Here is a 17,155-nt window from a genome sequence, read left to right on the forward strand (position 1 = left end):
TATTTTATGGCCTAAGAACTAGGCCATAAATAAGTATATCATAGGTTCTCTTAAAATCTGCAAATACATCAAGGTATTTCCCAAGTGGAATAATATCCTTTATTCTCCATACTTTTCTGTACCTCCCAACTTTTCCATAATAAGCACAAAGTTTTTTTTAATGAGTTTTTTTATAGCAACATTTAATATATATTCTTTTCAAGTGTTTTTACTCATAATTGCTCTTTTACATTCAATAGACTGAAAAAGGCAAATATTTTCTCTGCATTATGATAAAAACACATTTGACCTCGTGGACTCCCTGGAAAAAGCAGTTAACACTCTAAGAAGTGGTTTATAGTAACCTCTTTTCATTTTCCACTAGATAGCTGGTCTTTCTCCTATCTATTTATAGGGGTTTTTGCTCATTAACTAAGGAAAATTAGACTTTGTGATATGATTTGTAAATATTTCCTAAGGTATATTATTTCCCTTTTGCTTTGCTATGGTCATTTTGTCATGCATAACTTGATAACTATGCCAATGAACCTATCAACTTTTAATAGTTTTATATAATAGAAAAACCTCCTCTACTCCAAGATCAGAGTATATTTTTCTATCATAATAGGGATTTTATTGGTTTTGATTGATCACATAGTTCATGAACAATGTATACTTTACTACACTTACTGAAAGATCTATAAAAACATATTGTAAATCCTTTTCTGAACAGTTATCCCAGTGACTTTTCAGCTTAAACTTTAAAGAAAAACTTTCTAAAATTAAGATTTTTAACTATACTTTTAAGTGTTGATGAGTATTAAGTCTAAAGTCTCACTAATCCATGATATAATATCATACACAATATTCAGATTTCCAACCTCTTATCAACAGTTACTAGGAAAAGCAATTATGACAGAAAGCCAAGATCAAGGATCTGGTGTAAGATGTTACCATGCTTATGGAGAGTTAACTATTTTCAGTTTGTAAAGAAAAATAAACTAGCACTTGATTTCACCCTTTCAAGATCGGAGGAGGTGGAATTCCCTTCTTCTTAAAATACATATTTGTAATTGAACTCATGGAAACAGAGTAGATTGGTGGTTTCCAGGGGAAAACGGGTGACAGTGGTCAAAGGGTACAAATTTCCAGTTATATGATAATAAGTTCTGGAGATATAAGGTACAGCATGCTGACTACAGTTAACAATACTGTACTGCATATTTAAATGCTGCTAACAGAGTAAATCTTAAATGTTGTCAACAGCAAAAATAAAAAAAGAAAGAAGCAACTATATGAAGTAATGAATGTGTTAACTTATCTCATTATGACAATCATTTCATAATATATACATATATCAAATCATCATGCTGTACACCTTAAATTTACACAATGTTGTATGTCAATTAAATCTCACTATATACACTGGGGGGCTTCCCTGGTGGCTCAGATGGTAAAGAATACACCTGCATAGGGGGAGACCTGGGTTCAATCCCTGGCTTGGGAAGTTCCCCTGGAGGAGAGCATGGCAACACACTCCAGTATTCTTGCCTGAAGAATCCCAATGGACAGAGGAGCCTGGTGGACTATAGTCCATGGGGTTGCAAAGAGTTGGGCATGATTGAGCAATTAAGCACATAACACACTGGGAAAAGAAAGAAAAAACCAACACACATGTATTTAGAGCTCTAAAAGAGCGCATTTTTAAAAATGCAACATATATACACTGCTGAATTTTACATGGATAGCCAACAAAGTCTTACTCTATAGCACAAGAGAACTCTGCTCAATGTTATGTGGCAGCCTGGATGGGAGGGGAGTTTGGGGGAAAATAGATACATGTATATGCATGGCTGAGTCCCTCTGCTGTTCACTTGAAACTATCACAGCATTGTTAATCAGCTATATTCCAATATAAAATAAAAAGTCTAAAAAACTGATCTAAAAATAATTCTGGATTGTACAAGATGTACAATATAGGGCCCACTGACTTGATAAATTATATTAATTCGATCACATTTGGTTTCAGTGTCTGTGTTACCCTAACGTGAGTGTTTTTAGTTTCTTGGGTAGCCACTTCAGCCTGTTTTCCTTTTGCTCCCCTTTTTCATTTGTTCCTATTTTTTTCCCCTAAAGATGTATCCTTTTACACTTCCCATTATGTATTTGTTTCCATTTTTATAGAAAAGGTGGAGCTGATAACCTTTTTCATCTGAAAGGGCAATTAAGCTCCATAGTCAGGTAGATCAGTTGAAGTTGACAGTGAACAGACACATTAATTGAGAATAATCAAGTTATACCATGCAGGAGATAGCTGACATACTCAAATATCTAAATCAAACACTGGAAATCATTTGCACCAGCTTGGCAAATCAATTTGATGTTTGGGTTCCACGTAAGTTAAGCAAACAAACAAACAAACAAAAACCCCTTTTGACTGTATTTCTGCATGCAATTCTCTCCTGAAACATAAAGAAAATATGCAGTTTTTAAAGCAGACTGTGATGGATGATGATGTGTATACTGTACAATAATACAGGATGGGAGAGTTTGTGGGACAAGTGAAATGAACCACCACTACCATACCAAATGCTGGTCTTCATCCAAAGAAAGTGATGTAGTGTATATAGTGGGACTGGAAGGGAGTGCTCTATATTGAACTCCTTCTAGAAAACCATTAATTCCAACAAGTACTGCTCCCAATTAGACCAACTGAAGGCAGCACTTCATGAAAAACATCTGGAATCTTTGCTCAAGAAGATAAGTTTTGGCAAGATGGAATTATGAAGTTGCCTGTAAAATGGCAGAAAGTAGTGGAACAAAATGGTAAATGTGTTGTTCAATAAAGTTTTTGGTGAAAATTAGAGATGTGCCTTTTATTTTTATTTAAAAAACCAAAGAACTTTTTGGCCAACCAAATACCATGTTCATGGACTGTAAAAATTAGTATTGTTAATATCACCACACTATCCAAAGCAATCTACAGATTCAATATAATCCCTATCAAAACACCTAAGAAATTTTTCACAGAACTAGAACAAATAATTCTAAAATCTGTATGAAAACATAGAACATTCCAAATAACCAATCTCGAGAAAGAAAAACAAAACTGGAAGTATCACATTTCCTAATTTCAAAATTTACTGCAAAGCTACACTGACGAAAACAGTTTGGTACTGGAAAACAGACATATAGATCAATAGAACAGATACAGAGTATGCAGAAATAAACTCATGCTTATAGTTAATTATCTACAACAAAGAAGGCAAGGAGAAACAAGAGGAAGAGACAGCTTCTTCAACAAATTGTTGGGACAACTGGACAGCTACACGCAAAAGAATAAAACTTTCTCAAACCATATACAAAAATAAATACAAAATGCATTAAAGACTTAAATGTAAGACCTGAAACTCCTAGAAGAAAACACAGGCAGTACACTCTTTGACAGTGGTGGTAATATTTTTTTGGATATGTCTCCTCAGGCAAGGGAAACAAAAGCAAAAATAAACAAATGGGACTACATGAAAATAAAAAGCTTTTGTATAGCAAAGGAAGTTATCAACAAAATTAAAAGGTAGCCTACTGAACGTGAGAAGATATTTGCAAATGATATATCTAACAAGGAGTTAATATCCAAAATACTCAAAGAACCCATACAACTCAACTTCAAACAAAAAACAACCTAATTAAAAAATGAGCAGAGCACCCGCATATACGTTTTTTCCAAAGACAACATATAAATGGCCCAAAGACTCATGAAAAGATGCTGGACATCACTATCATCAGAGAAATGCAAATCAAAACTACAATGAGCTATCACTTCACACCTGTCAGAATGGTTATTATCCAAAAGATAGCATGTAAGTGTTGGTGAGGATATGGAGAAAACCCTTGTGCACTATTGGTAGGAAGGTAAATTGGTACAGCTGCTAGGAAAATACTATGAAGGTGCCTCAAAAAATTAAAAATACTACCATATTATCTTACAATTCCACTCCTAGGTATTTATCATAGGAAAACAAAAACACTAATTCAAAAAGATCTATACACCCCTATGTTCACTGCAGCATTATTTACAATAGTCCACATATAAAAGCAACTTAAGTACCTACTGACAGAAGAATGAAGAAGATGTGGTACACATACACGTACACACACACACACACAGGAATATTACTCAGTCATAGAAAAGAATGAAATCTTGTCATTAGCAACAACATGGATGGCCCTAGGCTATACTAACTGAAATAAGTCAAACAGAAAAAGACAAGTAATGCATGACTTCACTTATATGTGAAATATAAAAACAGTCACAATGAAACAAACAGATTAATAGATACAGAGAACAAACTGGTGGTTGCCAAAGAGGAGAGGGATGAGTTAAACAGGTGAGGGAGATTAAGCGGTACAAACTTATAAAATAAATAAGTCACAAGGATGTAATGGGGACTATAGTCAATTATACTGTAATATTAAAAACTCTGTACAGCGACAGGTTAGACTAATAATGGTGGTCATTTTGTAATGTATAAAAATATCAAATCACTATGTACACTGCAGCATTATTTATAATAGCCAGGACAGGCAAGCAACCTAAATGTCCATCAACAGAGAAATGGATATACAAGATGTGAAACTTACATACAATGGAGTATTATTAAGCCATAAAAAAGAATGGAATTGTGCCATTTGCAGAGACATGGATAGACTGAGAGATAGTTATACAGAGTAAAGTAAGGCAGAAAGAGAAAAACATCATACAGTGTCATTTGTAAGTAGAATTTAGGAAAATAGTACACACCAACTTATTTGCAAAGCAAACACAGAAACAGACATAGAGAACAAACTTATAGATACCAGGGAAGAAGGGTGGGTGGGATGAACTGGGAGATTGGAATTGATATATATATACACTACTATTTATAAAGTAGATTGGAGAAGGCGATGGCACCCCACTCCAGTACTCTTGCCTGGAAAATCCCATGGATGGAGGAGCCTGGTGGGCTGCAGTCCAGGGGTTGCTGAGGGTCGGACACGACTGAGCGACTTCACTTTCACTTTTCACTTTCATGCATTGGAGAAGGAAATGGCAACCCACTCCAGTGTTCTTGCCTGGAGAATCCCAGGGACGGGGGAGCCGGGTGGGCTGCCATCTCTGGGGTCGCACAGAGTCGGACATGACTGAAATGACTTAGCAGCAGCAGCAGCAGCAGCAACAGATCCTCTCTCCATCATGTTGGGTGTTACAACAATAAATGAATAGATGAATTTGGGAAGAACTGACAACCTTTATAAATTCAGTCTTCATTTTCAAATCATTTATTTGTTTAAATCTTTTGTAATTCTTGGGGCCTAAGACTTTCTCTATATGAATCTTCAACATTTCTTATTCTAGATTTCTTTGTTCAAGATATTCCTTGGTATTTTATGTTGCTGTTTTGAATGTATGTGCATGCTAATACAATGTATGTGTGAGTATTCTTCTTCCCTTATATCATCCAACTGGTACTACAAAATCATTCATTGTACCCAGATACTCTATCATTTGTAACTGCTTTTGAGCTGATTTTTTTGAGTTCTGCATGTATATAATAATAATGAAAATGGTGATAATTTTACCTTTTCTTCTACATTTATATCTTTGATTCCTTTTATTATCTAATTGCACTAGCTAGTTCCTCCAAAACAAGGTCAAATAATAGTGAGGCTAACAGACAATGAGGGTAACTGGCTTTTCCTAATTTTAATTAGAAAGCTTCCAATGTTTCTCCAGTAAGCAAGATACTTGTTGGGGGGTGGGGAGGGGAACAGATATATTTTATCATGCTATGAAACTACAGCTATATCACCATATTTTAATAAGATTTGAAAAATAATATCTATATAATTATATCAAATGCTTCTTAAATATCTATAAGGATAATATAATTTGATTTTTTTCCCTACAGATCAATTGTGTGTGTGTGTTGTGTTTAGTCGCTCAGTCTTGTCTAACTCTTTGTGACCCCGTGACCCCAATGCAGCCCACCAGGTTCCTCTGTCCATGGGATTTCCCAGGCAAGAATACTGGTGTAGGTTGCCATTTCTCCTCTAGGGGATCTTGCCAACCCAGGGATTGAACCTGCATCTCCTGTATCTCCTGTGCCCTTCCCTGCTGAGTAACATGGTGAATTATGCTATTAAAGTCATTCTTGCATTCCTCGGTTAAATCACACTTAGTCAAAGTTTAGGTTTATGGGCCACTGAGTTACGCTTGATAGTATTTTAACTTGGGATTTTTGGATTAATATTCACAGATGTAGCAGTTCTGAAATTATATATCAAATGTTTTACTGCTATACATACATATCAATATGTATTTGTACATATGCATATATGTGCATATATAAAGACATATATGTAGAAGTATACATATATATATGTATCAAGTGCTGTTCTATGGCTTACAAATACAAACTCATTTAATCTTTGAGTTTGGTACTATTAACCCCAATTTATATATGATAAAACTGAGGCTTGGAGATTAAATGACTTGACCATGTTACAATAGCTAGTAAAATGCTGCTGAGATTTAAACACAAAAGTTTACTCAAGAGCCCACTCTATACTGTTCTGCTTTTAAAACTTGTACATAAAATTTGTATTAGTTTTTTTCTTTTTCTTTGGGGGGGATGTTAATAAGTTCCAATGTTACACTCTTTTCATAATGTTATACCCTTCCTGTCAGCACTGGAATACCTTAAACTATATTATATTTTTAAAGGGTTGGTAAAATTCCTCTTTGAAACTTTATGTCTGGTGTTTTTAAAAGAGGAAACTCTTAGAAACCTGATGGCCTCTCCTGACCTAAAAGGAACAGATCCAAATTACTAGTCCTGGAGTTTAAGAACCCAAAAACTTACTTGCTAATTCATTACATCTTATCATGCTCCCCTTCCTTCATTCTTACCAAGAAATCTTATATTCCAGCCATTGAAGTTTGTTCAGTTTTCTCAGGCATTAAGTTATCCAGCTCTCTGCTTTCCTACAGCTTTTTGAACAGACAAGGTGAGATTTAGCAAACTGAACTGCAATTATTTGTATCTTTGTTTACTAGAATACTAATTTCTCTATACCACCAGCACCTAGCACAAGTGCCTAAAACATAGGTGAACTGTGTTATACTTTAGTTTAAAAAAAAAAAAAAAAAGAATGAGAATAAATGAAATTGAATCAAAGAGTAGGGGGACAGATCTCATCTTGCAGAAAAGGATAAGAAGTAAGTGTCTAAAGTGTTGTCTAAAAAGAGAAGTATCTCTGAAGAAACATACTGAAGGTAATCTCATTTTTACTTAGTAAAGTTTAAAAATATTAAATGGGTTTACAATACTGAAGTGAATCATGTTTTAGCTCTATAAAAATCTTCCTAAAATAATAAACGAAATATTAAACTGTGAATACCTTAGGATTGTCATAACTTCACTAAATATACATAAGGAAAAAGTCCAAGGGAGATACAAGTATTCTAAAATATTAACATAAAATTGTGATTTTCTTCTTGCTTTTTGCACTTTACCCTACTGTTCAAATTTTTCCGCAAACTATATGAAACATGTATGTCAAAGTGTCTTCTATGTAGAAACATAAGATCTTAGGTTTATCAAATGCCTAATTTTAAGATATCATATAAGAGAAAAAACAATTTTAGTGACTTAAAAATGCTAAATACAAAGTAGTTTATTTTTCAAGTTTGGTGAGAAATTAGAAAACTGTTTCTTTAAAAGCATTAACTATTATACAAAAGTATAATACTTTTATTATATTATGTAATGCTCAAAATTCTCCAAGCCAGGCTTCAACAGTATGTGAACTGTGAACTTCCAGATGTTCAAGCTGGATTTGGAAAAGGCAGAGGAACCAGAGATCAAATTGCCAACACCCGTTGGATCATAGAAAAAGCAAGAGAGTTCCAGAAAAACATTTACTTCTGCTTTATTGACTACGTGAAAGCCTTTGACTGTGGATCACAACAAAATGTGGAAAATTTCTTAAAAGAGATGGGAATACCAGACCACCTCACCTGCCTCCTGAGAAATCTGTATGCAGGTCAAGAAACAACAGTTAGAATAGGACATGGAACAACTGACTGGTTCCAAATTGGGAAAGGAGTGTATCAAGGCTGTAAATTGACACCATGCTTATTTAACTTATCATGTGGAATGCCGGGCTGGATGAAGCATAAGCTGGAATCAAGATTGCTGGGTGAAATATCAATAATCTCAGATATGCAGATGACACTACCCTTATGGCAGAAAGTGAAGAGGAACTAAAGAGCCTTTTGATGAAAGTCAAAGAGGTGAGTGAAAAAGTTGGCTTAAAACTCAACATTAAAAAAACGAAGATCATGGCATCCAGTCCCATCACCTCATGGCAAATACATGGGGAAACAATGGAAACAGTGAGAGACTTTATTTTCCTGGGCCAAAATTGCTGCAGATGGTGACTGCAGCCATAAAATTAAAAGGTGCTTTCTCCTTGGAAGAAAAGCAATGACCCACCTAGACAACGTATTAAAAAGCAGAGACATTACTTTGCTGACAAAGGTCTGTCCTAGTCAAAGCTGTGGTTTTTCCAGCAGTCATGTATGGATGTGAAAGTTGGACTATAAAGAAAGCTGAGGGCCAAAGAATTGATGCTTTTGAACTGTGGTGTTGGAGAAGACTTTTGAGAGTCCCTTGGACTGAAAGGAAATCAAACCAGTAAATCCTAAAGGAAATCAGTCCTGAATATTCATCGGAAGGACTGATGCTGAAGCTGAAACTCCAATATTTTGGCCACCTGATGCGAAGAACCGACTCATTGGAAGAGACCCTGATGCTGGGAAAGATTGAAGGTGGGAGAAGAAGGGGACGATAGAGAATGAGATGGTTGGATGGCATCACCAACTCAATGGACATGAGTTTGAGCAAGCTCTGGGAGTTGGGATGGACAGGGAAGCCTGGCATGCTGCAGTCCATGGGATTGTGAAGAGCTGGACACGACAGAGCAACTGAACTGAATTATACAAAAGAGCTAGTTTTAAGCTTTAAATATGAATTTTTAAAAAAAGGAGATACAAGAATGAAATGAGACTATTTAACAATCAATTTTTAGAATGCAAATGGTAGCTCTTGCAGCAAATAAAATGCAGAGGGAGCCACCATCACCCTTTCTTGTCTAATATTCCTTACTTTCTATTCTCTAAACACTCAACACCCCTGGATCACTCACTCTACTGTTTGTAAATCTTCATCTTCTCTTCTCTCACATATAATCCTACCATGCCAAGATCATGCAATTCTTATATTTCCTTACTCCATAACTTCTGCCTTTTATTCCACAAACCTAATTTTCAAGTTTCTTGAAAAACACCCTTGCCAGATATTACTGTGGTTCTTCCACTCCTATTCCTAAAAGAATTCCCTACATAATCTTTTTTCCTGTTTGTCCACATCTGAGAGAATAAGACAATTTCAAGGCTTCAAAAGAGATGCTGCTTTCACAATACACACAAAAAAGCACAAACACTGTTCTCCTCTTGCCTACTATGCCGAAGAGGTCCTTGGCCGAATTTTCCTCAGCATGGGTGCTACACGCTTCCTGTATGCGGATCTTCAAGTCCTGCCTCTTGCCTATACCATCGTGATCTCTGAAAGAGGGTTCTGGAGGAATAGAAAGAGCCAGGGTCTTCCAGTGGTGGTGTTATCTAACCATGATCCTAAACGGTCTTATCACAAGAAAAAAATTGTTAACTATATGTAGTGACAAAGCTTAGCTAAACTTATTGTGATAATCACTTCACAATATATATTAATACATATATCAAATCATTATGTGCTACATCTACAACTAATACAATGTTATATAGCAACTATATCTTAAAAAAAAAAAAAAAGATTAACACTACAAAACTACCTTCTGGTCAGTACCAGAAACAGTAAGAACAGTTCTATATTCTCAGAAAATCTTCATTCTGTGGATCTAATTCTTTGTACGTCAGGTCACCTGAATGTGAAGAGTAGACTCAGACACTGTGCACTAACATAAGGAAATGATAGGAACACTTGCCAGAGTCAAGTCCACACCTGAGTATCTTTTTCCTTTGGAGCTCTTCAAAGCTGCCACATTTCAACTGATTCTTAACTTTTCAATTAGTAACACTTCACTTTTGGAAGGGCATTTCTTGCTTCTTTGGTGTAGTCAATTGCCAAGTTTATCCCTGTAGACCCACACTGATATACAGAATTGCAGGTATGCCCATTTCTAACAGAGACATGCAGGCAAGCTCTTCAGAAAGCCTAGATGATGCAAGATTCACACGCACTGCCAACTGCTATGAGTGCAGCAAGAAACCCTGAAGATTTAAGAGCAATTTCAAAATTCCAAAATAAGTACATAAAATAGCAACTGATACTATTTTTAAAAACTAGAATGTTGTTTTTAAAATGCCTTTTTTAGAACTCTTATTAAACTAGACCCATTATGAAGAAAGTACTCTACAGTTAAAAGTTTTAGAAGTGATACATATTATATCCCAAACTTTGTTTGGCTGTGAAAACTTCTGTAGCATCTTTCAACAGGATAATTTGTGAGGTGGTTTGACAGATTAGTAAACGTTATTTCAAATTCTATTCTTCATATTAATTAGTTTAAATAATATTAAATCAATACTTATGTTTAGAATTATAATATAAATAAGTTACAAAAACACCTAATTTGTTATATAAGAGACATAACTGGATAGACTGTGAGTACATCATATTCTGAAATCCTAGTATGGGAACAGCCTAGCTTATACTACACAAATCTAATTACATGGAAAGTACATGGTAGTAGAAAACATTTCAAAATGGAATGATCAGGATTCAACCTATTTTAGTGAAGGCACATATGATTATCTATAAGTCAAGAGTCTCCTAACTGATAAAGGCTGCTAGTTTTGCCCATCTCTAATCCTTTCTTCTTTAAAATGCTACCAGTTGTTTTTCAAAAAGAATTGATGGTAACGTTCTCCTACTTCAAAACCTTTCCATAGCTCCCAGAGCTTCAAAATCAGAGAATTCAAAAATTTTAATGCTGCAAGTCTGGTTTCAGTCCAACTTTCCAAATTCTTCTCCACATCCACACAACCTGCCCAGCTCTAGCTATACAAGGTAGTCATATCTGTTTCGTGCTTCTCTGCCTCTGGAATTGTCATTCCCCTTTCTTCTCTCCATTTGTTAAATTATTTCTCCTCTTTTAATACCCAACCCAAATGACTTTTCACATTAGCAATAACATACAAATTCACTTCATTCCACTTAAGAAAAGTCACTACTGTATTTAATTACAGAATAGCAACTTTTCCACCTATGAAGACATGAATACTACTGACTTTGATTAGTTTATTTGTAGTGAATATTCTAAAAATCACTCTTTCTCCTAGATTCAGTTCTCAGATTCAATCCCTTAGTTGCTTAATGAATACCAAATACGTACGAGACATAGTCTTGATCTTAAGTCTGGACCCAACACCTGTTCTACAGCTAGATGCATATGCAATAGGATGCATATGCAAGTGGGAGTTTTCCTCATGTTCCCAAATTGTACCTAAGGTCAAAAGCTGAGGATAATTAAATACCCCCTCTTATAGTTTCAAGGAGCCAACAATAACTGGCTTCTCCTCTTAGGGCTTACTGAGAGTTCCATTTTCTTTAAACCAACACTGTCATCAATATTCTAGCACCTTTCCTTCAATATATATATCTAAAGAGGCTTTTTAAAAAAAGAGGGGTTATTGGACTTTGAGAGGAACATAATGTTTATGAAAGGAGGATATTGTCTCTCCTCTTATAGCAAAAAAGCAGTGTCATAACGAATTGAAAAGGTAAGAATCCAAGTTTGAAGTCATCTGAAAGAAAGGCAGACTGGTATTTCATTCCCTGTTTGGGTGTCTGTATAGGCAAAAGACTTACTGATTTACAACTCTATAATATGCTTACGGGAAAAGAGAAGTGGGGAGAGACTGTGTGGCAAGTGTCACATAGGAAGGTAGGCAAGACTATCACCCACCTTAAGTTCTTAGGAACCAAGAGGTATGAAAAATACAACCTTTTCCCCAGTGTGCCTGCAGGCCCTAGAACTGGCCATGGGAGGTAGATCTGATTGGGTAAGGTCTTGAGGCAAAAAAAAAAAAAGACACACATATCAGAGACACATGGTATGAATGCCATCAATCAGAAGATGTAACCAAATCTTGCAAGGGATTGCCAATGCCTATGGAAACAGGACAGACTTCAGCTCACTGTCAGCACAGTCAGCACATCTTCATTTAGCCTGTCTACAATGAACCTGAATAGTAGTGTTGAATAACCAAGAAGACTCAATACTTGGCACATCATGTAGAATTCTGCTTCCCCTATCACTCCTCCCAGTTTCAACACCAGAGGATAAAAACAGCACAGGAAAGAGGGAAGGCAGAAGTGTGTGACCTAAAGTTTTCAGCCCCAGATTAAGGTCTATTCTAATCTGGGAAAAAGTGATAAGAGTACTGGATCAAGCCTGTGACTGATGCTATAATATGAAGAGAACTTAGGCTTAAATGGGGGGCAACCCACTCCTGTACTCTTGCCTGGAAAATCCCATGGACGGAGGAGCCTGGTAGGTTACAGTCCATGGGGTCGCCAAGAATCAGACATGACTGAGTGACTTCACTAGTCTTAAAAAATAGATTGAGACTAGAACATTTAAAAATTATGGAAAAAAATGACAAGATGTGTTAAGGTACTTGATATATCCAGTAGGAAAGGGGATTTTAATACAGCAGAGTTGGAAGGCAATTACTAGATAAAAAGCAAAACTGATTTATATTTATATCCCAGCAAATCGAGATCTTCAACAAACTGGTTACACAAAGATGGACAGTCTCTGAAATTAGTTTCCATATATACTGGTGTTCCATCTCTTCATTCTTTTGTTGCATGTGTGAAATTTTGGTATGAGCTCTACTCTACTATTACTATTTAAGTCTAGAACCAGTCGATCGACAGGCTCACTACTACTTGCAGCTCTGTCTAAAAAATACTAAGTAGATAAGAAGTCATACTTCTACCTCTAGGAAGACAACAAAGTCACAGATAAGAGTGGGTAAATAAGCATTTCTAATGATCGAGGATGATAATAACAGTAAAAGGTTTTTCAAGTAGTAAGGGAGGAGACTGATGAGAACACAGCTTATAGAGCAGAAATTTGACACCTCATTGCTTTCAATGTTCACCTTTCAATAATCACACCAAAGAAATCTACAAAGAGGCTTATCTGACAAAGAGGAAAAACCAGAATATTATAAATGGACAAAAGCATGATACAGAGGAAAGAAAATAAAGATTCTAAAGAGAGTAAGAGAAAAGCACGTGAAGGCTGAACAGGAAGTGGGACCTGAACTGGGGCTGCACATGGAGGGTGGACAGGCATGGATGACAGACAGAGCAGAACTGCTGGATGCATGAGAGATGATAATGTAAAGTGGCTGTGACACATTACAATATTAATACATACCGAGACTGAATTGCGGGTAATGCTCATAAATCTAACTGCAATTAGTACAGGTTTCTGGATTAGGAAGGACATGAAAAGGAAAGCAGATGGTTAGAATGTACATGTCATCGCCCCATTAAAGAGGTTTAATCTCTCAATGGAATGAATATATCCGTCTTCTGCAGCATCAGCAAAAAAGCACGGCTTGTCTACCTGCTGTGAAAAGTAGATTTATAGTAAAAAGTCTCTTCCTTTCTTCCCTGGATGGGTACTGCTAACTTGGATCTCTCAGAACTGAGTTCTTAAAAATTCATACTACAAAAAGGGTTTCACTTTTAAATGGGGTTTCTGTTTTCATCTGCTGGGGAGAAAATTTAGAATGTGTTTTGCGATGAGCTTTATTGAATACCTTTACTGGCTGGAAAAATTGTGTTTATGTTTGTTTTTAGAGAACACCCTTCACTAACTTAATCAACAGACATTTGTTGGGCACTTGTCCTGTGCCAGGCAGTTTAACAGTAAAGGAAGAAACAGAGTTACTTTAATGCTAATCTAAGGATAAACTATGAAGTATAGCGGAAGTATTGCTGGGCCCCTGCAAAAGCATGGGCTTGATGGTGGGGAAGCTTGCTTCTCTTTAGAGATTTACTGGGGATCTGAATGGGTGTTCACTAATACAGTTTTGTTTTACAATTCAGGGAAAGGGTATTAAATGGGCAATAATTAAACTTAAATGCAGTAGTAAGTTTCCAGTTACCTAGACCCTATTGATTATGGATCAGTGTGAAATGGAGTTATTTACATATAGGTCACTGGTTACAAAGGAAGATATTAAACAGAAAAGTGGCCAAATGGAAGAAATTAATTATCATTTTTGTACGGCTTTTCTTCAAAATCTAGCAAATCTTTATTTGATAATAGCAGATCCATAATGGAAATCTGTAACATATGAACCATAGCCTTGTAAGTGATTAAGTTGTCTGCGCCCCGAAGTACTGGCAGGATAAGCAAAAGTGACATGGTTAAGGATGGGAACAGATGGTAGAAGGAAGTAGAACCAAAAGTTAGGGTGGGTCAAGTTTTCATAGAAAGAACAGGAAAAGAAAACAGGGCAACTTATTAAACCACCAACATTTTATCCAAATACTTGATTTATAAAATTCTTCACATTTAATTGAATATACATTTTATTGTATATAAAACTAAAAATAGTTAAAAGATCAAACATGAGGCATAACATTATACCCTGAGACAGGTGATTTTTTTTTCACTTGCTCTGTGTGAAAAAGATTTGGAGAATAATCTCTCTCCACACATCATAATGTGCACTGAAACTCCAAGGAAGTCGCCCACTTTCCCCTGTGATTCTATGTCCTGCATCTTACCATTGATCTACGAATCAGTGATAGCCTGGTCTTTGCTTTATTTTCAGCAAATTCCAGGCTACTAATGTCTTTGAGACGAGCCTTATATTTATTCATTTGTTCCACAACAATCAGCTCCACACAGCTGAAACAAAAGGAAAGAGAGAAAACTGTTAAGAGCTGAAGTAAATCAAATACATTATATCAGTCACAGACTACTTTTCAGCTAAGTGTGGTAGAACTGGAGGATAAGAGAAAAATCAACATCCCTTATTTTATGAGCTCAGAGACAGGGTTTATAATGGTGGTTCACAACTTCAGCCACACTTTAGTATCCACCTGAGGAACAGGTGTAAGTCCCGATGCCTAGGTCATACCCCAGACCAAGTAAATCAGACTCTCTGGGAATGGGACACAAATACCAGGCCTTTCTGGGGGAAAGCTCCTTTTGCAGGAAAGGTTAAAAATCAGCACTCTAGAAGGAAATCAGAGATCCGTGAAAAAAGGCCAAGGTGAAATACAGGAATATTGAAGTATTAAGACCAAAGAGATACAGAGCCACAAGACTACAGTTAGACTGGATTATAGGAAAATACAAAGTATATGTAATTTGGTAAAATGAGATTTTAAAATACATCTGGAAACTATAAACAAATGTAAAGAAAAGCCAAATTTAAAAAATAAGACCTTTCAAAACAAAAGATGCTTCATACATAGAATCTAAAGGAATTTTTCATATTCAGCATAAAAAAGACCAGTGGTGCCTAGCAATCTTATTAAAAACATATGAACCTAAGAAATCGTTCACTAGGGGAATTCCCTGGTGGTCCAGTAGTTAGGACTCTGCACTTCCACTGCAGTGTGGCCATGTTCAATTCCTGGTCAGGCAACTAAGATTCTTGCAAGTTGAATGGCACAGCCAAAGTAAAAAAAGGATAAATCATTCACTCTGATAGCTGGATAAAGTGACTACACTGACGCAGAAGCCCGTGGGGTATTGCAGAGGTGATAGTGACTGGCCTTACGTGGTAGTCTTACTGATGTCCTGCACACTTTGCAGTGGGTCGATGGTGTCAGGGCAGCGGAGAATGCAGGGTGCAAACACAATGGCCAAAGCATTAGCAGACATTCGATTAGTGTCTTCCTGTAGAGCAATCCTAAGGAACAAAAAACCCAAGTGAAACTGGGATAAAAAAGGAAAACTGCAGGGAGATAGAAGAGATGAGAGAAAGGCAAATGACATCAGCTGCATAGTACTGGAAGGATATCCCTACCAGTTGAGACACTGTAGAATTTCCCCAAAGCGGTTTCCTTGCCTCTGGGAAGCACTCTTTCACTCTGTTCCTTCCCTGACGCAACTGAGGTCAGCAGATAGCTGACCAAGGGAAATTTATGACTCACTGTCCCAGGTCACCATTCATAGATGAACATGTCTAAAGAATGCAGAGACCTTAAGGCATTTTCAGACAGTGATAAAAGATATTTACCCAAAGAGAAAGATGGCTTTCTTCCCCAACATCAACTCTCAGGAGAACACAGACTGCCCCTGAAGTCTCTTTAGTCAGTCGATTCCTGAGCTCCATATGACCCCACCACCTCCTATGAATTAGGCTATGTCAATAAACACACATCTTCTCTAGTTCAAGAGTTAAGACATCTAGCTAGGCTACACAGTGCCACCATAAGACTGAATGATTACATGGCTCATTAGGGTGGGGAAGCACCTGCCACACAGTCCAACTCCATGGAGAATTTCTGCTCCAGGGAATCATAACCACCTGTTCAAGGCATTGACTTTATTAATAAGAAAAAAAATATCAGTTTTCCATATGAAGGAACTCTTCATTTACTTAAAACAATCCAAGAGAAAATGTTAAGCAAATCTTTGTTTCTTGAAGTTACCTGACCAGATGAAAGATGAGGCGTTCCAGTGTATTGAGATGAGTTCGGGAGAGCTGGTCAATGACAGAGTATACACCGCGGATTGTCTCTTTCCTCTCCTGAAGGCCTGAAAACAGGAAGAGCAGCAATTAAGACTGAATATCTTCTCTTATACACTACACCTTCCTTCTGGACATTCACTGGGTACAGCTGACTTTTAAGAGTTTTAGCCATACCTGTATAGCAGAAGAAAACTCACTAGTTACCACTAATCTCCCCCTGCTTGAGTTCTATACTCACTAAGCAGGCTCCTGAGTTTTAATTTAGATCCCAGTAATTCTTGATTACAGTAAGGGGCAAGAGATACCCCAGTTTTTCATTTTGTGGCAAACCAATTC

General features: G+C 36.5%; 1 protein-coding gene across 1 annotated transcript in view; it reads right to left on the reverse strand.

The window, feature by feature from the left end:
* The window catches only part of MYO9A (myosin IXA), a 388,889-nt gene that overhangs the window by 24,781 nt on the left and 346,953 nt on the right, over window positions 1-17,155 (reverse strand). The window contains 3 exon segments of the mRNA XM_024997927.2: window positions 14,898-15,021; window positions 15,902-16,033; window positions 16,779-16,884. Of these exon segments, the coding sequence (XP_024853695.1) occupies window positions 14,898-15,021; window positions 15,902-16,033; window positions 16,779-16,884 (362 nt within the window).

This window comes from Bos taurus, chromosome 10 (assembly GCF_002263795.3).
Source record: "Bos taurus isolate L1 Dominette 01449 registration number 42190680 breed Hereford chromosome 10, ARS-UCD2.0, whole genome shotgun sequence".
NCBI classification, from domain to species: Eukaryota; Metazoa; Chordata; class Mammalia; order Artiodactyla; family Bovidae; genus Bos; species Bos taurus.